The following is a 24,712-nucleotide window of genomic DNA, read 5'->3' on the forward strand; positions in this document are numbered from 1 at the left end:
AGAAGCCCCATGCCTTTGCTCAGAGGCCAGCACACTTCTCTTGTTGCACATTGAGCTCTCTCTTTGGCAAATCTGGGCAAAACCAGCCAGGTGCAGATCTGCTCCTCTGGCAAGCTGTGGGATCTACAGGGGCTCTTCAGATTTTGCCCTGTCAGTCCCTCCTTGGGTCTGAGGACCTGGTCATGTGCTTCTAGCAAAACTCTGCATGTGGTGCTTGGAAATGCGAGCTGCTAATGCAACTGAGCTTTCAATAACTGGCCCTGCTCCCCTACGTGTATGAAAGTACTTCAGATAAGGTAGTGAAAGCACAGCTGGCTGATGAGACAGAGAGATCATGCATCTTTTACTCTGATTTTAGTCCTCTTCTGAAGATCAATAATAAGATTTTGAATTTTAGTGTCACATTCCATCTGAGTGTGCAGTGCTGGATTGCAAGCGTTCATTAGATTTTACCATCTCTGTGAACCTCATCAATATTAATATCCCCATCTTTAAGACAGGGAAACTGAAGCAGGGAGTGGTTATTCATCTTCCCCAATGTCTACATTAGAGGCACCAGGCACTAAGGCGTAGAAAATGGAAGAAGCAATGTAAAAAATACCATTTTGTTTTCTAAGGATATAGTTTGTATCTCTTTTAACTGTCACCACCCTGCTCTTTTAACTGAACTCAGACAGGAGAAGGCAGTTTTCTTAAAACATTTCTGAAGTGCCACTCAGCCCCATCACTTCTCAGCTGTCTTTTTTTCCTCTGGAGGGAGAGGAGGAGCCTGGAAACACACCTGTGGACTCCAGGATAGGGCTTGTGATGTGTCTTTCATGATGGTAGTGACATAAGTTACACTGATTTATGTGAAAAGAATTTATTTGGGCCTGGAGCAATCTCAAGACCCAGGGCTGTTTATAACATGGTCTGGAGAAGTCTGTGAAGCGGTCCTTAGCTGTAAGTGTCCTGATCCGTCCCTTCTTCCCCAGTGTGTGCTGCTGTAACCAGCTGTGGATGTTTTTACCTTGTGCAAAAGTACCTGGTGGCCAGTGGTTTAGATGGAGCTACAGTAGTTGGTAAAAAGACTTCATTTGGTATGAACCTCTATTCAGGCTGTCAAATCAGCATGAACAGTTTTAATATTGAGAAAATTTTTGCAGGAAAAAAAATGAAGCCAATCATTTTATAAAGCATTTTTCCCAGGTTTTCTATTTCACTTACTCCCTCACATGCCTGGCTTTCAGGCAGGTTGAACTTTATTACGTATAGCTCTTTAAAAAAATAACTTTAATTTGTTTGTAGGTTGTCAGTACTGCTCATAAATACCCATCCGTCCACCCTGAGACCCGCCATTGGACAGCTCTGACATTTGCTGTGTTGCATGGACATATTCCTGTAGTTCAGGTATTATTGTATTTCCCTACCTGCATCTCATTCTTTTGTTTCTCCTCTTCAGTTCTGATTACATCCATCTCAAACCAGTATCCTCTTGTCATACTCATATTGGTTACTTCTGCTTCTTCTAGAGTGTACTGATACATAATAGACCTATTGTATAGCGAATATGGTATTCAAACCTTAACCAATATGAGGTTTAAATAGGACAATTTTAAAGCAAAGTTGCACCAAAGAAAGTCTGACAACTCCTTGTGCTCCTTCCTGACCACTTGTTTTATATGTTTGTTTATTCATTCATTACACTTTCTCACACTCTAATATTCTAGCAAACACAGAGCCTCTCCCTTGGTGGGGGAGAGGTGGACAACAGCCCTTGTGCCGCTCCAAAGGGGGAGAAGCACTTGCTCTCCTCACCCCATCGATGTGTCTCGTGAGATATGCTGGTTCTGTGCATTGGCATCTCAAAAACTGAGAAGGTTTATTCTTCAAAACAGCTGTGTCTGTGGCACACTTAACGAAGTGCCAAAACTGTGAAGGCCTCAAGACAGAAATGGCCAAGAGGGGGCTGGAGGACAGGCTTCATCCTGCTTTCCTTGGCCACTTTTGTTTTCAGCTGTTATTTACGTGGAGGTGTCCCTGATGGAGATCACAGATTTTGGACTCATTGCTGCAATCAAGTTCTTAAGAATTGCCTTTCTTTTGGCCATGTGTTTATATAAAAGATGGAGGCAATTGAAATCTGATCCATTTTAGGATGGTGCTGGGCTTCTAGAAGACCATGAAGGAAGGGCTTGTCGGGCTAATTTTCAGTACTTCCATCTTCAGCACATTACTTCCTAACACTGACCTTACCCCATTTCCTGTTCAGAAACACTGGGTTACACTTTTTTGGCTCTGAAGTGGGACACTAGTGCTCCTGGTGTCTGGCAGCGTAAAATGAGCGAAAAAAGGAATCAGATTGCCTCTGTGAAACAATGGGCAGAATTTGCATGTCACTTGTCTCCATTGTGTCTGGTTTGCAGATAATAAGAAGCATTAGACTTCCATTCGTCACTGTTCATGAACTCTGAACGCTGTCATACCCCCCAGTTGCTCTAAATGGTGAATTTTCTTTCTAGCTGTTGTTGGATGCTGGAGCAAAGGTAGAAGGTTCCTTGGAGCATGGAGAGGAAAATTACTCTGAAACTCCTTTACAGTTGGCAGCAGCTGCTGGTAAGGACTTTCTCCTTCCACTGTAATAATTACTTCAGTTGGGATCTGTGGTTTAGGTGAGCAAATACTGGATTTTAAAAGAAGTAAAAATGTATATCTTAACTTGCAGGAAATTTTGAACTGGTCAGTTTGCTGTTGGAGCGAGGAGCTGACCCCATGATAGGAACAATGTACAGGAATGGCATTTCCATGACTCCACAAGGTGACATGAACTCTTTCAGTCAGGCTGCTGCACATGGACACAGGTAGAGTGGGAACAAGTCTAGTGGCATCCTTCAAGTGCTTACTTTTTGCCTGGGTGTCTGGTTTGAGCAGACGGGTGAAAGTTCTGCATGAACAATTGAACATGCCACCAACTGAGCAGAGATGTAAGGCTTTTTGCTAGCATGTGAATTTAACCAGTTGGTGGTACAAAACTGCTTTTTGATACCTGATCTTTTACAAAAAGGAAGGGGGCTCCTTGTAGTGTGTTGAAATGCAGTGGTTGTTAAATGGCAGCTGATGTGACAGCAGAAAGGAATGACAAAGACATTCCTTCTGAATTTCTTGCCGTATTTCTCAGGTTTGAGCGAATCATGTCTGTACTGCTGCAGCCTTAGTTTTTGTTGAATAGAGTTTCTGCATCTGTGTTTACTGTAAAGTCCTGTGTGTCCTGTGCGTATGTGTGCTGGAAATTTTTAAAAAAAGTAATGAAATGAGCATCTGGCATGCATGATCTTGCAACGCTCAGGAGTTGACTGCAGTGTAATGGACTAGTATAATGATCTTCACGCTCCTACTTTTCTGATTGTAGCCATCCAGAGGAACATAGATACAGGTTAGAGACAGTACCTACCGTCTGTTTGCTTAGAGACAAGCTGCCAGTCTAACAACATGCTAACGGCATGTCAGGGCGGGTTCGCACAACGCTGCCCATCTGGAGCCTGCGAGGGATCCCTGGGACAGAAAGGGCAGTGTGGTTATCGGAGTCTTACGTTCACTGCTCCGGCCTTGCTGCCAGCTGGTGTGAGTGGGAGCCGTGTGCCTGAGGAGGACCTGGGGCTCTCCTCAGCTTGGCTGCTGGCTGCGCATGTTGTAGGCCCTGGCTTTTATACCTGTACACTGCTCACACACATTCTCTCCTCCTTCCCTCTCTGCTGCAGATTTGTTTGGGATACGCCATGCCTTGCTGCCACCCCATGCTGGGGTCTGAGCAGGTGCAGGGAGGGCATCGGAGCACGAGGGAGGTGGGATGGGGACCAGGCTCGTTTCTTTTCTCATAGCTGCGAAACTGAGGGCGACTCTGTCAGTGAGGTTACACTGGTATGAACCTGAGAGCACCAAGTCTCTTGAGTTTGGACTTTGCTATTTGATGGCCCAACTGGATCAGTGGCTTTGCAGAGTAGTCCCAGATGTGCTCGAACCTGCCCTGACTGTCCTTGTTTATTGTCTAGCTGCTCCAGCTTTCCCAGACTGCTTTGAGTGTTAATGGAGTGGTGGTGCTTTTGGTATCTCCAGGCAGCTCACTTCTTAAGTGGCTTCCATAGTGAAAGTCCCAAGAGCTTGCCCAGAGGCACCTTGGGCTTCCCTGGTTGGGGGAAGAAGTCTTGAGTCACATTTAGCTCATGGGTCTCTGTTCCCACGAGATGCTGCTACTCATGTGACATCTGTATGGTTTCTGTCATGACAGCAGTGTCTTGCAGATGTGGCCCAGGCAGTGCAGGTGGGCTAGTAGGAGCACTGCTTGCCTCGGGACTGCTCTCAGCCGGTCCTTCCATTGATTGGAGGAATACCCTGGATAGGTGTCCTAACTTGCCACACTGCAGCAAGTATCCAGGGCACAAAGAAAGCCAAGCCGCTGACTCTGCTCTCCCACCCTCTTTCCCTCTCCCTGTCTCTGTCATGCTGTGATTGACAGGAACGTCTTTCGCAAGCTGCTTGCTCAGCCGGAGAAGGAGAAGAGCGATATTCTGTCACTGGAGGAGATCCTTGCCGAGGGGACGGACTTGCCTGACTCGGCGGCAGCTCCGCTCTGTGCCAGCCGCAACAGCAAGGCCAAGCTGAAAGCCCTGAAGGAGGCCATGTACCACAGTGCTGAGCATGGCTACGTGGATGTGACCATTGACATACGGAGCATAGGTCAGTGCTGGTGCCCTCTCTCCAATCCCTCCGGGTAGGGACAGCTGCAAGAAATGCACCTCTCTTGATGGGCTGTTGCTTAAGCCAACCATAGTTGCACCTTCCTTAACTCTTGGAGACGCAGAAGGTGATGGGGGATCTGGCAGGTTCCCAGCCCATTTTGGTTACACAGCAAACCCCATTCAGGGGCCATGGCACTTTTCTTCAGGACAGAGTGGTTTCCACCAGCAGCCATCTTCACTGCTGCATGGTAGAGCGTTAGGTAAGGCTCTAGGGCAGTGTTCAGCTCCCATGAGCCACCTTGAACAACTCGTCTTTTGCACTCTTCTATAAAGCAGTCCACCATTAAAACATCTTTATTTTCTGAGGTTTGGGAGCCTCTGAGGGTAGGAGCAGGGAACCAGCTTCTTGGTGTGCCAACTCTGCCAGTGCAGGGCTTGAATGTCATACCAACCTGCTGGGAAGTCGCTTTGCCCGTGGGGAGGCTGGTTGGGTAGCATGGAGGGGAATCCATCTGGACTGTGTATTTGCCATCCCCACTGATAATGCGTTCAGAGAGAGACCCAAGTGCCTGGCATGGCTCTGCCTGTTGTGGTGCTCCAGCCCTGGGACATGTGTGGGTCAGGGTGTGCGGTGGTCTGAGTGGCTCACCGGGTGGGCTGAGCAGGCAAAAACCTGGCAATGAATGAGAGGAGAGTGATGGGACTGCTCTCCAGGCACTGGACACTGGCTGAAATAGAAGGAAGAATCTTTTGTAGCCAAATACCAGGATTGCATTTCCTCCCACTCCATTCTGCAAGAGCAAAAACTAGGTCACACCCAGCCTAATGCTTGCAGAGGTACATTAGCTCCATGTTCTTTCTCACTCAGTGCATGGGAACAGTTCCCTTTAAGTTCCTGGAGAGTGGTTCTGCCATGACAAACTACTTGAAAAGGCTGGTCTGTTTAATTTTCCCAGTGATATTCAGGGAAAATAGTAATGATCAGTAGAGGACATGGGGTAGCACTTAAAGTTTTAATCTGAAGACCACCAGTTTGAATCCAGGTGGGTAGTGACCAAAATCCGTTATTTTTCCCATTTAATGGCTCTCCAGGGCTACATTCAAACAAATGAGCTAGTGTAAATCTAGTATCCAAAAGGCTTTTGCATCACAGAACACCACAGCAATTACCACAAATTGGCAGTCTCAGCAGAGAAGCTGAAAGCTGGATGAGCATAGAGACCACGGTCTTCTCTTAGTATTTGGAAGAAAGCCTCTGTGCATTAGGTGTGGGATGTCCTGATAACCACCAGCCTTCTCAATTGAGGATAAATAGGAATTTGATTTCTAGGGCTATTTGGCTGCTTTTGCTTAAAATCAGCATAAGTAAAGGTAAAAAAGCAGAAGGGCACATCCTTCCCTGAAGCTGGGAATGAGCTCTGTCCTCCATCTATAGGTGTTCCTTGGACGCTGCACACGTGGCTGGAGTCCTTGCGTACGTCCTTCCAGCAGCACAGAAGACCCCTCATCCAGTGCTTGCTAAAGGAATTCAAGTCCATTCAGGAAGAAGAGTACACAGAGGAGCTCATCACACAAGGGTTGCCTCTGATGTTTGAGATACTGAAAGCCAGCAAGGTAGGATAAATTATGTGTTTTAAAGAAATCAGCCTCATTCCCATCCCATAAGACACAAAGCTTGCAATAATATTTTTGCACAGTTGACCCAAAGCTTGTTTAGTTTGTATAGGATTATTATTATTTGTATTATGTATCTCAGGTTTTTTTTTCCACTGTGGAAACATGGATTAAAAACACACAAGCTAATCACATCTCCTGCTAGAACAGCTTAATACTAATGCTAATAATAAGCTGGAGAGACAACAGAAGCTGATGCGTAGTGGTGAAATTAAAGTTAAAAGGGTCACAGTAGTGTGGCAAGAGATGTTGATAACAACACCAACCAAAAGAGTAGCTTTACCCAACTTGTTTTACAGGACTGTACAACAAAGCTAATATTCATGTTTGCTTTGGATTTCTTTTACCTCTTACATGACTTTCTTTTCCCTTCATGTGGGATTTGGACTCTTTTCGTAGCTTGTGGGGAGACTGGTTTCTACAAGCACAGAACAGGATAGTTTTTTAAAATCTGGGTGAGTGTTTGTACTTGCAGCCTTCACAGATTTACTCTTTCAGCTGACATTTTCTTAGCCAGCCAAATCAGACTAAGAAAAACTTTTGAGGGAGGTACTGTTGGGTATGCAGGTATAATAGCAAAGGGAATGATCACGGGGCAGTCAGGGAGAGGAAAGTGTCTTACCTGGTGAAGGATGGATACTTCCTTTTAAAACTTGTTATAACCAACAGTCCTTTCTCTACTGGTCTCCCTGACAGTCAGTTGCTCCCAAGGAATGCCCAGTCAACTTTACTTTTACCAGAAAAGCATTTTAGTCATGAAAAGCATCAAAAGGATTTGATTGCTGTTCTTTTTTTCTCATGCACCATAATAAACGTTGGTATGGTCTTCTAATTGTTCAGCTGGGAACTAAGTAACATTTCTCACCCAACTCTGTCTGTAACAGCAAAGAGCAAATAATTTTTATCACCTGCAGTAATAGCCTAAATAACGTGAAAAGGGGAGACGTTCTGGTATAGGCACTCAATACTAAAATGTTCCAGACTTAGTATAACTAGTGAAATGAGGGCTTGGACTGCAGTCCTGAGCAAATACTGAACATTTGTTCCAGCAATTGTTCTGATTTTTGCTCCCATGAGGCTTCTCTTTGGGATTAGTTTGTATTGGAAGGGTATTTATAGAGTATATTTGGGATAGCTTTTAGGAAGTAATTCCAAATCCTAGGATTTGTAGATTCCTTGTTCTGAACTTGCTTGGGTTAATGTTATCTTCATCGAGAAGCTACCAGCAAGGTGCTGTTTGGTTTGAAAGCTTATAGAAAACTAATCTTATTTAAAACTTAACAGAAATTAAGTTTAGGCTTTGTAATCTAGGATGAGGGGTGATTTTAATTGCTCTTCTCCTGGGTGGCTGAAGCCAAGGCCAATGATCATAGTTAGAATAAGTTATTTACTTAGAATTATACTTTCGGGACATGCTAGACTGGGTCTTCCAGAGTCTGTTATAGGAGACCTGGAAACATATATGTCTGCTGCCTTCTGCTTTGGCTTCAGCAGTTAAAACCCAAAATGTGGAGTGGTAAAATAACTGCAGTATCACAAAGCCCCCTACATGACAAAAGAAATCTGTGCTGTTCTTTATTCCTGCCTCTGGGCCTAGGGGAGCTGCCTGTCTTCACTCTTCATGAGCATGCATATTCACAAACACACACACATACACGGCTTCATATTTTTAGAAAAATAATGAATCATTCTGGGACACTGTGAGGGTTTACAAATTGTCTGCAAATGGCATGAATTACTGCAGCGGCCTTGTCCAAATGGCCTCTCACAAAGCTCTCCCAGACAGAAATGAGCATAGACTCTATGCAACCCTTTGGAAGGAATCAAAATAAATTCATTTGTAGGAGAATGAGCCAGTAAAAGTTCTCCCTGGTCACTCCATAGAAGGCAGCTGAGGAAAGCTGAGATTCAAAAGATCTTCTGTTCCCCTTCTCTGGAAGGGCTGAGAGCAGAAGCCGTTCTTTATATATGGCGACAGAATGGAAATCTCCTTTAAGAGGTGCAGAAGGACTGTAACTGCTTCACGTCCCTCTCTTTTGACAGCAAGTCGTAAAGCTCTGCATTTCGTAGAGCTGAGGGGAGAGGAGCTTGATTTGTCCACACGGACATCCTTTTCCCTGTGGGCTGGGAACTTCGCAAGAGATTATGACTTTTGCTAAACATCACAGTCTGGCCTAGTACATTTCCTTAATGAGTTTCTCAGGGCAAAAAGTATAAAATAAGCAACTAGGAAGCACAGAGCCACTTAGTGTTTCTTGGCTGATGTAAAACAAGATGTCCCATTTGCTACATATTGTGATGCTCAGTATATTTTAATTGCATGGCAACTTGAACCTAATAGAAATGCCATTTTGCATTTCTATAAATAGTTCCAACTATCCCATAATCTCAGAACAATTTACAAATTTTAATGAGTTGAGAAATGGAGGAAGATCTTAGCCTCCCTTTACGAACAGGGAAACTGAGGTAATTAAACAGACGAATTTTCTGTAGAGTCACTGTAGAGTGACAGTCTTGGCCTCAGAAGCTGTGACAACCCGGATAAACCAGATAGCAATTTGTAATTTGAGTAATTTGGCCAGAAAAACTCTCCGAAAATTTAATAGAAATATAGGGCAGGTCTCAGAGTAGGAAACATGCCTTCTGCCCCTACCTTCTACTTTGCACTGTTGGATAAAATGGTCTTGCAGGTTCCCAGGCTGTGCAAAAGGACCAGATACTAGGGAAATGAAAAGATTACAGAAAAAATAGCCAATACCTACAAGAACAGCATCAGATATAAGGAATTCCTTTTGTCTCATAGATGGTTTTTAAAATGTCTGTTCCTAGAAGGGTCCAGATGTGAGAGTTTATGTGGGAGCTCTGTCACCAGTCAGCACTGATGCTGATGTCCTGGAGGGTGGCACTTTGTTCCCATTTGTGTGCAGGGATGCTGACAATAGAAATAAAAATAAAATTTGCAGAAATCCTGATGCCGGAACACAGAAAGGCAACAAAAACTGGCAAATTGTGCAAAACTGCTGAGCTGAAGTCCCTAGTTTTATTGCCAATCTTCAAGCTGTGAAATAAGCGGGGAAGAACAGTGAATAGATTGCACATCAGTTGTTCACTGCTGCACTAAAGCCGTGGAGGAAGACTTCCCAAAGCACAAATGAAGGTTTGATACCCAGCTCCTGGTGGCTTCCAGTGGGACAGAGCACTTTCATTTCCTTTCATGCCTTTAAATGTCTTTATCAGCTGTACTGTTGAGAATTGGATGGAGAGTGGAGAAGCGGCAGCATTTCCATGCTGGCAAGGCAGACCTGCGAGAACAGGCAGAGAATTGCTCTGCGCTTGCTCTTCCCCATGGTTCCTGCTGTCGTGCAGCGAACTTGGGTCATTACCAAACCAAAGACCAGAGACGAGGTACTCCAGAGAAAGCAGCATTAGTGGAAAGGACATGGAGAGCTTAGTTTAAGACACTTCCTTAAGAGCAAGCAAAAGTCAAACTGGGAAAGCTCTGACACTGAAAATGTCAGTGACGTGGTGGTGGATTTGGACCACCAGATGAGGAGGAAAGGCACTGCCATTTCAGGATGGATTGAATCACTTTGGCAGATAAACACCCAAACATAGCCTGCTAGAAATGGTTGTACAGGACTGTGTGAGACAAAAGCCAGAGAGACACTTCTGGGAGGGAGTAGCCCTGAGCTAAAGATTAGCTGCTGCATAAAGCAGAGTTCAGTCCCTCAAAGCTGACACTGGAGATCTTGTTACAGAAGGATAGGAAGATGCAGCTCAATTCCTGCCTGTTGGTATCTGTGTTTTGCTCTTCATGGCCTGGATGAATGTCCCCAAGCCTCCCACTGGAAGCTCTCCCCTGTGTCTGAGCTGGATTGTCCTGCCCCATGTCAGAGGACCATAGTTGCCTGAGGAGTGACTGTGCTTGAGGGCTGGCCACAGTTCAGAGATTGGACCCCCCAGACAGATACTTTTCAAAGAGCTGCATGGAGGCTCTACCCAGATCTGCAGGCCTAGTGCTCGAGGTGGAGGTTGTAGGTTAGCTTTTCCTTTTTTGTAGGGAGATTCTCTTGAGCATAACGTGCTGAACGTGCAGGGATGCTTCTTTGTCCTCTGTGAAAATCCTGGAGCTGTTTCAGTTTGATCTCGACATTTCCACAACCTGAAAAGAGAAAGACTCAAAACCACAACCTTGGAAGTTAAACACATCTGGCCTTTGGAGGGGCTTGGTTTTAGATTTCTACTCCAGAGCTCTGCATAAGCTTGAATTGTCATTAAAATCACCCAGCTCCATCCTTGCAGATGAGCCAGCACCGTTGCTGGTAGTATGAGGTTATGAGCCAGTTTCATCCACTGCTTTTTCTGTGTACAGAAATTTAGATCAGATTGTCCTTGACCTAGTTTTTGGAGGGGGGGGGGGAAAAAAAATCTTTTCATTCCAGATAACGCCTCTTACAACTTTCCTCCTTCCTCCGTAGTATGGCATTGGGCTGCTATTTGCCATTACTTTGGATTCTTTGTGGACACACATGGCTGAAGTGCACGTGTTAGTCCGTGTGTGCATTGAGTGCGTGTGCTGAAGTGTTGTCTGAAGCTCTGCCTGACACTGGAAGTGCTTCACACCAGGAAAACTTGGTGAAGTACTACATACAAGCATTCCTGATAATGTATTGTCCATGACAAAATCAGCTTGAAAAATCATGGGAGGGCCTTCATTGCCCTTCCTCAGTTGCGTTCTGCAGCTTTCTCTTCATCCTTCCCATCAGTGACAAGATCATTTATTTTAAAATTCAGACCATTAGAAAGGTGATGATCACACTGTGCAGCCATGCTTGTTGAAAGATGCAGGAGCAAAGATGTTTCTTTGGAATATAAAATTCTTGCAGAGTTTCACAAACCCTACAAATTGCATTGCTGCCTATAGGCAGCTGAAGAAAGCTGCAAGGCTGCACAGACTCTTTTGGAAGACTGAAGTGTTTGTATAAAAGCCATCAGTCTGGTACTGACAGTTACTGAGAACAAATAACAATTCAAAACAATAACTAGTTTTTAAAATTCAAAAAGGATTCAGGCATGTGAGTATCTTGAGAAACCTGGCACATATAGTTAAAAAGCTAAAGTACCCTTTCAACAGTGACTTAGCCACTTAGAATCCAAAATCTCTTAGAAAGTAAAGTTTGGGGAATTTTTTTAATATATCTTCAGAAATAGCAGCATGTAGCCTCTGTCACAGATGCAGTAACTACTGAAAAAAAATTTTCACATCTCCAGCAAGCAAAAAACAGAAGGAAAGACTGAAACACCTGCCTGCTCTGTTGCAGCAAAATGTTCAGAAGCTGAAGCTTGAGATGGGCATTCTGTTTCTTTATTGATATGGTCTTTCTGGATTTAATTCCTCTAAAACAAATGTCGGGAGAGGTTCCGCAGAGAATGTCAACAGATTCAACTTGTGCATTTGTTCTACAAACTCCCGGCATGGTGGTCAGCAAACATAAGCTTTCCCCTGAGGTCTGCACGTGACCTAGAAAGCAGCAGAGAAAAGTGAAGGAGCTAGAAAATTCCCCCTTTTGTCCTTTGCTTCATGATGGACTGAAATGAATATTTAAGATGGGCTTGAGCGAAGCTGCGTTTTGCTCTATGAAGCCAGACGATCCTGTTTTGCAGGAAGGGCTTATGGTAGAGGAGAGAGGTGAAAACTGTATGGTGCTCGGGCAGGCACTGGGTTGTAATCGGCTCTTAGAGGAAAGCCCTCCCTTGGGAGAGTGCTGTGCATGTTTTTGCTGCCTGGAGACGGATCAGGAAAGACCCCTTCATGCTGGGTGAAATTTTACTTCCTTGATAAACTGCTTTTCAATACAAAATTGAGCTTTTACTATAATGGTGGGTTTCATTAGAACGTTTGTTCTCCATATAATATTTTACCTTTCTTGAAAAAGTCAACACCTGAAAATGGAATGTTTTGGCTGACGACTGAAATGCTTTAACTGAAGAAAAAGGTGGACTTTCTGCAGGCACACCAAAACCTGCACTAAAAATAACCTTGAAGGTGTTCCAAGACGCTAAAGTGCCTGCTTACAGGTTCCATGAAGTGGCTTATGCCCTTCTGTGTGTCAGCTAGTGCTCAGCCTGTGTTCGTTGATTGATCTTTTGTCTGGGACTTTGAGTGATTTCATAAGGCAGGTTTCACTGTTCTCAAGTAATTGCAGCTATCTGTAATGTTGCCCGTTGTCATTTGTAGTACTTCTGTGTCTAAACAGTTCAGAGTAACCGGGACGCAAGCTATCCACACATGTACGTCGTGCATTCTTCATGTGAGATGGGAACGCCAGGTACTGAGCAGCATGGTAGTAACAGACTGTTAATTCTGCCTCATGTTTTCATAACACAAATTCAGCTTCATACTAACACAGGTTTGATTTTTTTTCCTACCCTCTGTCTGCCTTCTAAAACGTTTCCCTGCCAGAGGCAGGAGCCGTTTCTTCATTTACATTAAATAAATGCCATGGATGTGACACCTGCCCTTTTCTGGGCTCTCACCCAGGGATTAGACTGTGCCCGGGGATCTCAGCTTTTTACATACAATGCACAGCTGTGACATAAAGAGTCTTTTGAAAGGGAGGCTTGGCAGCTTTCCCAGAAGCTAACTGAAGGGTCCATTTGTGCCTTACCTGTGATTAATTCTTTTCCGTTTGTATTTGCAGTGGAAGGACTTGAGCTCGGCACTAACAAAACCCATTTTGTTACGCAGTTTGCTGCCTCTAACTGTATCTCCAACCTCTGGGGCTTCCCTACCTTTGCAGCTGTTGACTAATATTAATTATGTGTATGCTGCTTAATCATCTAGGAGTGACCCTCTAAAGTGGCATTTAATCAGTTTTGAGGCAGCTGGCAAAAGTGAATTATGCTAGAGGGCTGTAGCGGAAACTCCTAGGCAAGGATGGAAAAAGTTGAGAGAGACAGTGAAGAAAGTCTCATAGATTTTGAGTGCTCAGGAATGGGGATTCTGCAAAAGGCCTTCTATTGCTTCACTCTTTATCGGCTCTTTCTGGGAAGAGGGGAGCATAAACAGAAGAATAATTCAAGGGTATCCCAGCCTGTCGTGGAAGGAAGTTATGGATGAGTCCTCAAGGGGCTTGGGATATCCCGAGACTCCACCACTGCTGGAATTAGCTGCCAGGGACCATGTGTGAAAAGTGATGGGAAGCAGTGCTTCTTAGCAGAGAGCTGGGTCACTCCAGCATCCTCAGGACCAGAGAGAGAACAGATACGTGTGCCAGCACCCCTGTTCCCTGAGCAGCGCGGTTTCTCTGCCTGGGGGTAGAGATGTGTATTAACAGGCAGACATTGAGCCCAGAGGAGCAGGTGTGATTTTTCTGCTGAACACGGTGAGCTTTTGGTTTTGGAGTTTTGTGACAGAGAAATTTGAGGGCCCGGCATATTTAGATTAAATGGGCATTAATGAGGCTGAGCTAATGAGGGTGACATCAATAGAAGGAAAACCCAAAGTACTACTTGGGATTTCAAAGGCAAAGAAAAGCCGCCTAACTTGTTACCGCTGTAGAGGGCAGCCATGTGGAGGTGGTGGAATATCTATAGGCCAGTGAGGAGAACTAAGCAGTGGGTTTTGAGTAGTCCAGAGAGATGTGGCGTGGGAATGGGGGAGCCTATGAAGAAGATGCAGCTGAAGCAAAGTGTGGTCAGAAAAGAGCAACATTTTAGCCTAACTGCTGAATCTGACCTGAGTTTTTTCCTTGAGAGTTAGGAGCATAGCCACCATCTTGTAGGACCACATCCCAGAATGACTAGGCTGGATTGAGCTGGGTAAAATGGAATGGAGCAAGCTCTCTCCCAGATTATGTGCTGAAGTCTGGAGGAGCCTTTCCTGAGTCCTGCCACAGACCTTCATCAGACAGACATTCAGGAAAAGATACACCTGCACTTCCGACCTAGGTCTTCACCTCTTTTAAGATCAATCGACTAGTCATCTCTGCTCCCGTAACTTGAAAACCTTCAGCTTTGCTTCAAAAGAATTTATGAATTCCCCTCGCAGTTCAAGTGTATTCACCAGGAGTGGGGAATTCCTTTAGATCTCTGCTGAAGAATGCTTTTAAGTAAGGACACCGCTTGTATCTACAAAGCCAAGTTGCTTGCTCACCAACCAACTCTCTGCTGGAAGCTCTGTCTCCCTCAGAAGATTCGCTGTTCCCTGTTCCCTCTTTGTCTATCTGTAAACCACCCCCATAGCTAGGTAAATATTTTTATTATATCTTATGCCAAGCTTTCTTCCCCCTCCCACAGTAGATGATGCTCATCAGCTCCATTTACCAATGAACGCCCATGTCTGAAAGGAAGCTGGCCTCGCTCCAGATCTCAGCCTCACACATATCCTAGCACAATGTTTTCCAGCTTCAAACTGTAGCAAGAAAACAAACTTCAGTTTGCTCCTCCAGTGTTAATATTGACGCCCACAACTGCTGCAGCGAGATGTTACAGCTGTTCTTTCAGTCAGCTGGTAGGGTGATAGGATAAACAGGGAAGAATTATCCAGCTTGGTGCTTAAATGAGATAGATGTGGTAACCAGGAGAGCTTCTGAGCTTCCCAATGTGGGCACTGTGCAAAGGGAAAGGTTGAATAGGCTGGACACGTCCTCCTTTCTGACAGAGCAGTGCTGGTGCCCCAGGTTGTGGACTCTTGCAGTATTTCCCGGTTACTCCACAGGCAGCCCAGCTCAGCCTGCTCCGAGAGCAGGATTTGGCTTAAAAAAGCCAACTTTTTCCCCGGCCATCCAGTTGCAGACAAAGCATCCCTTTTCTCTTTTCTCTTTGCTGCTTCTTTCTGCCTGGTTTATTGGTAAAAGGCAGCAGAGGCTCTACAGGGAGCAGATCCAGGGCCACAGCCCTGTGAGCCTGGCTGCATGCAGGATGGTGTGGGAAGCGAGTGTGTTCTGCTGTGATATCTCACCGCTCCCCGCGCCGTGTCTCAGCGAGAAAACTTGCTGCTGTTTGTTAGCGATGACTCGAGATGAGCACATGCTTCAGCTTTCCAGCTGAGTACATTTTTTGGTCTTCCAGTGGTATGTGTTGTAAGTATTTAATGTTATCGACAGAAGCCAAAGGTCTCCAACCTCCTCTCTGTCAAATGAGATCAGTGTCCTGCACTGGAGGTCTGAAGGTCTGCAATGCATCTAGCCACTGTCTGCCTGATGGCCCTGCTTTCCTTGATGTGTCGATCCTAAGGTCTGTTTTTTCTTTGTCCCATCTCTCTTCCGTGTCTCAGGATTTTTAAGTATCTCTCATGTGAATGTATCACATCTTGAGCTAATTAGAGCTTAGTTTACATCAGGTTTTTCACAGGCTTGTGGGCAGTCAGTGGCAAGGTGGCTTTATAATGGGCTTGTATCTGCACACCACAGGGTTTGTGCCCTGTTGGTGATCCAGGGAGCTGGCAGCACCTCGTCTGTGAGGCAGGCTCCCATGGGGTTGTCCGTGTCTGTGACCGTCCCCAGTCTCGGTGCACCTGGACATCCTGGTACGTGGTGCTGTGGCTCAGACTGGTGAGGGATGAGACGTCTGGCTCCTACCAAGGTGCTGGGAAGTTAACGCCCAGATTTTCCATCAGCACATTCCCACTGGCACCCTGGAAGGGGGAAATGTGTTGTATTGGGACTGGTGAATTCATGGACCCACTAAAACCTCAGTGGCAGAGACAGGACCTGTGCACCCTGGCAGATTCAGGAGGGAGCTGCTAGTAGCTGTCCTCTTTAGTGTGGTTACTTTGCTTTTATTCACTGCAGGTAAAGGTGAGTGCTGCTCTTGCAATTATGTCTCCTCTCCAGAAGCTTCCCTCTGCTCTGAACCACAGGATTATCCCCATCCTCTATTGTATTTACTGACTTCTTAGCATTTGCCAGATCCAACTGGGAGCTGCCCTGCTGGTAATCAGCATCCCCCCGGATGCACTCCTCCCTGGCTGACTCAGTCGGCTGCTGTGCTTCAGCACAGCCCTTCCGAGCAGAGAAGCAATTGCTCTTTCTGCCCTGTCTGTCTAGAGCTCTCCCCCCTACTCCCCCCCAAGCCCTCCCAGCAGCTGAGTCACTTCCTTCTTTAAATCTGGCCTTAAATCTTTCTTTTCTCTTCACCCTGTGATTCACTCCCATTGTGAAGTGCTTTGCAGAGCTCTGGATGGAAGATGCTGAACAGAGAGATGCTCCCAGGGCGAGATGTCCTCCTTGTCTCAGAGCCACAGCAGTGAGCCCCCTCTCTGAGGGCTGGTCCCTGTGCCGTGCTAAATGGTGTCTCTTAGTATCAGTATTTCTCTTATCTTAGCATTTCTTTCAATGCTACATCTGACGTAGTAATAGGGGCCGACTCCTGCCTGCGGGCGAGCGCATGTAATTTCCTTTGACATTAGCCTGTGCCTGTGAGGGCGCAGCTCTACCCTTTCCCACCCCATTTGATTAGATTCAGTAAGGGAGTCATTACAGGATCTCTGCCACTCCTCCTTGCCCCTCATGGGATTTAAGGAGCACTGCTGTTAGAACTGAGCTGAAATGTGCTCAGAGAAAGGAAAGCTTCAATTTCAGCTCTGTAAGCCTGGAGATATTTTTAGTATAATATCTACACTCCTCGAATTTTTATATTATTGGTTTGGGGTTTTTTTTGTCCTTCACCTGCTTACTTCCTTGGCCTTGGACCCTCTCATATCTTAAGTGCCTTGCCTTTTCACAGTTTGCTGGTGTGGAAGGGAATCACCAACCAACAGGTTAGCTAAAAGATGTCATGAATTAGCCATGTGGCACCATTGAACTTGGCTAGACCTGATCTGGTTATCCCCAAAGCATGGGATAAAATTTGCCAGAGCTTTTAAATCCTGCTTTTGGCTGTGAACTAGGTAGTTAAGCACTAAATCCATTTCGTTACCTTTGCACCTTAGGTGTACGAATACTCAAGTTGCTTAGGCGCTTAGGAAAGGTGCCCCCAGAGTGTGGACAGTAATTGCTAGGACTAGGGACCAGGCCTGGCTCTGTGAAGGTCTGGTGGCTTCCTCAGGACAGTGGTGCCCAGGCCAGGGCCAGCGCTGTAAGAGCACATTACTGAAACATTCAGGATTAAATGAGGAGATTCAGTGGCAGACTATGATGCTTCAGTCATTCTGTAAGGGAAGGTCTGTTTGTGAGGCTGTTGCACTTAGAAATGCGTGCAGCTATATCTATTTGTAGCTCTGGTTTTCTAAAACGTGACTGATGACCATTTTCTGAAGAGCGACAAAAAGTCATTTTCCAGTACAGTAAGTCTGCAAATGAAATTAAATTGCTATTGTAAAGGAGCTTTGTTTCTACAAAGGGGACAGGGGCTGTGGAGTTTGTTGGGAAAAGAAGACCTGGTCCATGGAGAGGATTTTTCATTTTAACTGATTCCTACAGGAAACAGAGCAATCAAGTAAATGAGAATTGCAGTTTCTAACAAATACTGATAATCCTGAGCTCTAATTTTTAATAAAGCTTCAGCAATCACATTCTTCAGCTTCAAAACATGCAACTCTTGAGAACAGCATAACATCTCCTCTGCATACTGATCTTGCATTGCATACTAAGCTTACATTGCATATGTTTGTTTTCTTTTGCTTAGAACGAAGTGATCAGCCAGCAGCTCTCTGTCATTTTCACTCATTGCTATGGACCCTACCCTATTCCAAAGCTCGTTGAAATTAAGCGCAAGCAGACCTCTCGCCTAGGTAAGCATGACTTGAAGGTACTTGTTGGTTCTCCAAGGAGAGCTGGGGGGGGGGGGGGGCACAAGTCAGAGAAAAACCTGAATTTGAAAGGCAGAACTAGAAAAAGGTCCCCAAGCTTAGCCTGACCTGAAACTCCCGCTGAAATCAGGAAGGTTATCAGGTGCATTAGAGTGGGACTGTAAATCTGCAGAGAGCTGTCTGTGTTGCTAATTGGGCTGGGATCTGAACCTGGGGCCCGGAGCCAAATGTCCGTCGGCATCTCAAACAGCCGTGGCTGGCTGCGGGTGATGCGGTGGCGGCACAGCCCTCCCAGCCCTGCTGACAGAGCCCAGGTTGTTTACGTGTGACTGGGAGAAGACCCGAGCGATTTTCCAGGACCCTCTTCCCCTTGGCCCAAAGACTTCCCCACACTGGGAGAGAGGACGTAAGGGTGTAAATGAGCGCAGGGCCCTCCAGCATCCGTTCAGCTGCCGTTGGCTTTGGGTAGCAGAGCTGGGAGGCTGTGCCAGCTCTGCGCGGCGGGGACGTCTGGCTGTCATCTCGGCAAAGGTTGTCACAGACTTGAAAGCTTTGAATTCAACTTCGTCTGAACTCCACGTGGCTGTCTGGGGGGCTTCTGTCTCAGACTGTCCAGAATAGCTTTATGTGCTTTACTCGTTAAAAACAATATTCTTTTGTGCTATTGTCTTCTTTTGTCAAAACAAGAACATGTTCTGTACGTTCATGACCTCTCCCAAACTAAAGTTATTGGCTTTTTTTTTTTTTTTTCCTTCTTTTTGTGATTCTAGATCCCCATTTTCTTAACAACAAAGAGATGTCAGATGTTACATTCCTGGTGGAAGGAAGACCATTTTATGCACATAGAGTGTTGCTATTTACTGCATCACCAAGGTAAAATATAGAGACATTTCTGGGTTTTAACCAAAACAGAATTTTTTTTTCTCCTCTACTGTTAAGATTCTTTGAGGGCTAGTGGCCTATTCTTCAAGTTTTTCCTAAGCAGAACTTTTCAACAGCTTGTTTCTGATTGATCTGCAGGATGTACTCCCATCACTAGATTCCCACCCAGTAAATGATCCATGCTTCTGGCTGTGCATCTGACTTCATTCCACTGAGGCACATTTGCATGGAGCTCATTGTTGCATCCAGCTCTTAATTGTGGAGGAGTCATAATATTTTGATTTTTAATAATCATTTATGCCATCAGTGGCTAAGTCCTGCCTTGCACCAGTGTAGGCAGACTCCAGGAAAAACAAACTGCTATCACACAATTCATTGACAACACTTGATATTTTAAAAATAAAATTAAATAACTACAACATGAATCATACTGTATCCAGAGGCAGTATTTGTAGTCTGTTCCCTATGCTCAGAAGGCTGTAAGTAAGATTGGGTTGAACTGGGTAACCCAAAGTTGCTCACAAACCCTACCTGTTTCCAGCTTTATAATTAAAGGTGTGCTTTTAAGCAAATTCAGCTGACCCTCCATAAGAGCTTATTTCAAGATGTGGCAAGGACAAGCCACTGAGTTTGGGTAATCTGAGCAATGTGGCAATTGATGCTAGATGTGCTGACAACCCACAGCACAGGGTAAAGAGGTTTGCATAAAGCAACTGCAGTATCTGACCCTGCCTTCAGCTGAGAAATGGGTGTTTTGGTTTAGAGCTTATTGGTAGAGGTACAAGCATGTTATAAACTCCAGCTTTAAACCTAGTAAATTGTGTTCACAATAGCGTTTATCACTAGTAAAGCAAATCAGTTGTTATCCATATTTTATTTAACAAGATGCCAGTCATGATATGGAAAAGGTTACTACCCAGAAAATGCTGGTCTTGATAAATCAAGCTTTGCACTACTGCTAGAAGGTCAGATGAATTATCAAAAAGAAGAAGCACAAGGGCAGATGTTTCTGGCTGCGCATTTCCCATTTTCACCTTCTGATCAAATGAGAATATCTGGTTTTGAGTAATAGATTGCTACATATATATACATGTCTCATAAATCTGCAATTATTAACTTAAAATGTGGGTTTTTTTCCTGAAACCTGTGTCTGAATTTTAGGGTTTGATAATCAGAGAAGAGCAACTTAACCCTTTTCCTCTCCTGCCTCTTCTTACACAATTGTATAGAGCCTGCATAGAAGCCTTAAAAGTCTTAGTGTATTAACTTTAATATTTTGTTCCAAAACATTTTTTAAAGCAGCATAATGGACATAGGCCAATATTTATTTCCATCAAAAAAGGTGTTTTTAAATATTGTAAGTCTTCCTAAAAGATGGTGTTGCCTTCAAGAATTTTTTTTTTTTGTTTTGTAATCTGCATCATTACAGAATCTTAATTTCCTATATACATTTTATTCTATTGTGCTTGTATTTTTCAAAAAATTTCAAATTTAAATCTTCTAAAAGAGCGGCTTCTTCCTTTTAGTTTGAAATTTATTTTATGTCGGCATCTAAATCTTCATGCTTTTTGGTGACCAGTACGTTCATTAGAGTGTACTGTTTTTACAAGAGCCGTGCTGTCCTTCCACTTTGCCATACTTTTTCAGAGATAATTGAGCTGGTATTTCAATCTCACTCCTTTTTATCTAGGTTTAAAGCATTGCTGTCTAGCAAGCCCTCATCCGATAGTACTTGTATTGAGATCAACTATGTGAAGTACCCCATCTTTCAGGTAAAGTCAGTTCTCACATTGAATTTGAATGGAACATGTAATAGGAACACCATACATGCCCTGTCCAAATTAGTACATATGTATTTGATAAACATGTAGCTAGAGTAGTGGTTTCATCAGCAGAGGCTTCATCTCCATTCACACACTAAGTTGCAGAGTGCTATTGATGGACCAGATACAGTAGCATGCATTTCCCTTATGTGGGCTATGCAGACAAAGCAGTGCATGTCAAGGTTGATTCTTTTTTCTCTTGTTGGCTCTGTCTGTATTTAATGGACAGGCTTGGAAGAGACATGATTCATTCCTTTCCATAGCAGTATTGTTCAGTCAGTTTTTTGCCATGAAAATACAGAGCTTGCCTTCTGTATCTTTAGCATGTACACGTATATGCTTCCCTTTATTTGAATCAGAGCTCAGACAGTTCCATGTATCGACTGTTACTGACCACTGCAGATAATTCCCAGCTGCCTACAATAACTTTAGGCTTGCTGGAAGCTCACTGCAGAGGGACCTTCGCTGGCTTGTATTACAGTACAAAGCCTCCCCCACTTTTTCCTCATCATCCATGCATGCCCACACGCAGCTGGGTGAAGGTGTGGGTGCCATTGCCAGGGAAGGAATAAGGGAATAGCCATTACATAAGCTGTATTTTCCCGAATCAGTAAGGTACTGAACATACTGGGGAAATACCCTGCAAATTCAGAATGAATTAATCAGCTTCTTGCAAACTGTTTGTAACTCACCAGAAAGTCCAGACAATGTGGCTGGTGAGGGTTGAGATGTTAGACTACCTGTGAGGAGGAAATACTGAGCTGTGCAGAGGGAGAGAGTAAGCAAATATATCTTGAAATCAGGAAGTTTGGGCTGGTTTTATCTACAAATACTTGGTGGTGTTGGAGAGCCTTGGGTATTGCTTGCAATCTTTACATCACTCTCTGTTCCCTGATGTCCTGGATTGCTTTTAATAAACACTGCCTTTGTTTTATTACAGCTGGTTATGCAGTATCTTTATTACGGAGGTGCAGAGTCACTCCTGATTAAAAATAATGAAATTATGGAGGTAAGAGACATTTACCTTAATTGCAGTGGCAGCAATGCTAAATGATCTGGGTACCATTCACCCAAGGGCATGTGGCCATTGGGCAAGAAATGAGCACTCCCGTAAGAGCCAGCACTGCTTCATGCAGAGTGCCCAGGCTGTCCGCAGTCCTGCGGGAGACACTCAGCCTCCTCCTCTGCCGGTCGCCCATTGTGGTAACTTTTGCCAGTACAAAGTTGACTGTCAGAGAAGAAAGAGCAGAAAAATTGTGATCAAGGAAAAAAAGTATCAGAAATAAAAATACCTAGTTAGATGCTTTGAGAAGCTCTGTCATGGAAATTGCAAAGCTGATGTTACCAAAATCTGGAAGCAGCTCCTGGCAGCATAGTATGCCATCCTCTCTTTCTCTCTCTCTCAGCTTGATAGGTGAGGTGCTGTGCTCCAGCTGGGCCAGTCAGATTCTCTCTGCCACACTCTTACTTTTGGTTTAATAGCTCAGGCTTACACGTTCAGATCTATCTCAGCAGCATAAAAGCATCCAATTCGGTTCCTTATTTGGGAGAATTCTTGGGCATGTACCTGGCTTTAACCATGCCCAAGAATTCCCACTGGAGTCAGAGTTCAGTTCAATTTCAAGCCTGTGACTGTAAGATTTTCTGAATAAAACCTTAAGCTGCTCCCTGAGATACAGAGACTTCTTTGCCCCTTTCTTGCTGCATGTAAAACATCCAGTGCTGTTGTGACTGTTTGCAAAAGCCAAACCGAGCCAACTGGAGCTAAGACTTCAGTGTAGCCACACACCCATAACCTGTATGGATCATCTTCTTCCCATTACTGTGTTCTGTCATTGCCAGTTATGATCAGTCTAATGACTCCAGCTAAACAGAACTAAAAGATATTTGAACAAATTCTTGATAGTCATTCAGGGAGTTTTCCTGTTGACAAGCAGTAAGTTATGGTAGATGAAAAGAATACAGGACAGTAAATACTAAACTCAGAGCTACTTAAACAGCTGGTAATCATCAGTGTACAGATTATAGTCTGCCACTGTGATGTTTTATTGTTGCCTACATTAGTTAGTCTGTCCCCATGACAATTCTGTCTGGGGCACCCCTGCAAGGCTTAGCTTCTACTGAAGTACTGCTGACCAGAAACTGGGAGCAACTCTTCTCTGGGGTACAAATGGCCAGGGTGAATCAATTCTGATGGGTACGTCTGTACCAACCCTGCTGGCAGCCAGAGGATGGAACTGGTCAGAAATTAAATTATCCCTCTCCAGCACAGGTGGTAGATTTCTACCTCAGTATACCCACACTGAGTTTCTGAGCTGTATAGGAAAAGGTCACTGATCTCTATTTCACCTGTAGTTTTGAAAGAAGCTCCTGAACTTCTAACCCTTTCTGAAATAAGGAGTCTTAGACTAGGCAGTGCAACAGCTTTATAGAGCTGTGTGTGTTATCACCTAGGATGTTAAAAAACTTGTGCTGCAGCTCAGCTGGCTGCTTGCTCTACTTTTGTGTCATCTTAAAACTTCTGTGACTCAAGAATGTATGACTGATTGATTGATTTGTTGATAACAGATCTGGTCACAGTTCCTCAGTTTAAAGTAATTACAAATCAGCACGTGATGCTTGAGCCACAGAGGCAGCTGGAATAGGATTTGGCTTTATCTTTCAAAACTGCATTTAGCAACTTGCCTTATTACAAATATGATAACAAGAAGCACCAGAAATACTCCACAGAAATCTTTGCTGCAATTCATAATTGGGGCCAGCTGGCTGCTATCACATCAGCACTGCAGATTTCCAGCACTTGGATTTATTTATGGGATTAAAGCAGAGCTTGAGCGGACTGCATAGGAGAAATCAGAATAATTTCGTAGAAGTTTCAGGGTTTTGTGCCCAGTGCTCCTACCTAGTGGCATGAGAGTGCTTTTGGGATTCACAGGATAGCTTTTTGTCACGCAGTCATAGATGATAATGGACATATAAATACCTAAACACCTGAACAGCTTGGCCTAAGATGCCTGGTGGGGTTAGAGCAAGCTATCAAGCAATGAAGAACCCCAACCTGCTTCCTAAGCCAGAGCAGACAGCCAGAGGGAATGACCTAACATGGAAAGAAAGAAATAAAATTCCTTTTTCCTGCTGTAAAAGGACAGAAAGGGGGCAACAACGGAAATCTTAGCACTACTGAAATCAGTTGGAGACCTGAAAATTCAAGACATTTTCACCCCACAGATTTCAGGTTATGCCCACGATATACAGTGGCACGTGGAGATCCCAAGGCAGTGTCAGTCCAGGTAGTCTATCCGCAGGGCGGGTGCAGGGCCAGGGAGGGAGGTCAGCTGGAGTTCTGGTGGCAGGAGAGCTGTGGTAGTGCAGCCGTACAGACACATGACACCAACATGAGTGTTAACTAGGCAGTGCCTTGTACCAGGCTAGTTCCCACCTTTGCATCCCACTCCTTAGAGTAACATTGAACCAGACAGTGTTTCAGTTCCCATGGCCTGGACATGACCTTACTGCTGCTCACGTGCTGGAGCAAGGAGCATATGGAGATCTGACTCCATTTCCCTGAGCCTGCTGAAGTGACAAATTTGAGGTTTATTGCCTCTCTAGGTTTTTAAGACTGTTCAGGGTGGTCATCATCATCTGGTTTGAATTCCTCTATACTCTTGGTCCTGGCCCTTCTGCTGACATCCCCACATCCAACCCAGGTGCTCTGTTCCAGCCAGAGCCTGGGGAACGGTTGAACCAGAACCATTTTTTTCCTGGAATGTAATTGCAGATCCCTCCTTGCAGAGTCATATTTGCAAAGTGACCAAAGACTCTCCAAGCTCCCATTTCCTTTTTCTCTCTCACCTCCCCCCCCCCCC

The 24,712-nt window shown here is 44.7% G+C and overlaps 1 protein-coding gene across 3 annotated transcripts in view; it reads left to right on the forward strand.

Moving 5' to 3' along the window:
* Positions 1-24,712, forward strand: part of BTBD11 (BTB domain containing 11) — a 161,235-nt gene that overhangs the window by 127,527 nt on the left and 8,996 nt on the right. The window contains exons 7-16 of one of the 3 annotated variants that reach the window (XM_026840947.1): positions 1,288-1,389; positions 2,502-2,595; positions 2,705-2,840; positions 3,389-3,412; positions 4,493-4,713; positions 6,151-6,329; positions 18,018-18,123; positions 18,912-19,014; positions 20,714-20,795; positions 21,787-21,855. In XM_026840947.1, coding sequence (XP_026696748.1) covers positions 1,288-1,389; positions 2,502-2,595; positions 2,705-2,840; positions 3,389-3,412; positions 4,493-4,713; positions 6,151-6,329; positions 18,018-18,123; positions 18,912-19,014; positions 20,714-20,795; positions 21,787-21,855 — 1,116 coding nt within the window. The remainder of the gene's footprint in view (positions 1-1,287; positions 1,390-2,501; positions 2,596-2,704; positions 2,841-3,388; positions 3,413-4,492; positions 4,714-6,150; positions 6,330-18,017; positions 18,124-18,911; positions 19,015-20,713; positions 20,796-21,786; positions 21,856-24,712) is intronic. The other 2 variants (XM_026840948.1, XM_026840949.1) reach the window with 2 other exon arrangements.

The sequence above is a fragment of the Athene cunicularia genome, assembly GCF_003259725.1.
Source record: "Athene cunicularia isolate RWA chromosome 1 unlocalized genomic scaffold, athCun1 chr1_part2, whole genome shotgun sequence".
Lineage (NCBI taxonomy): Eukaryota > Metazoa > Chordata > Aves > Strigiformes > Strigidae > Athene > Athene cunicularia.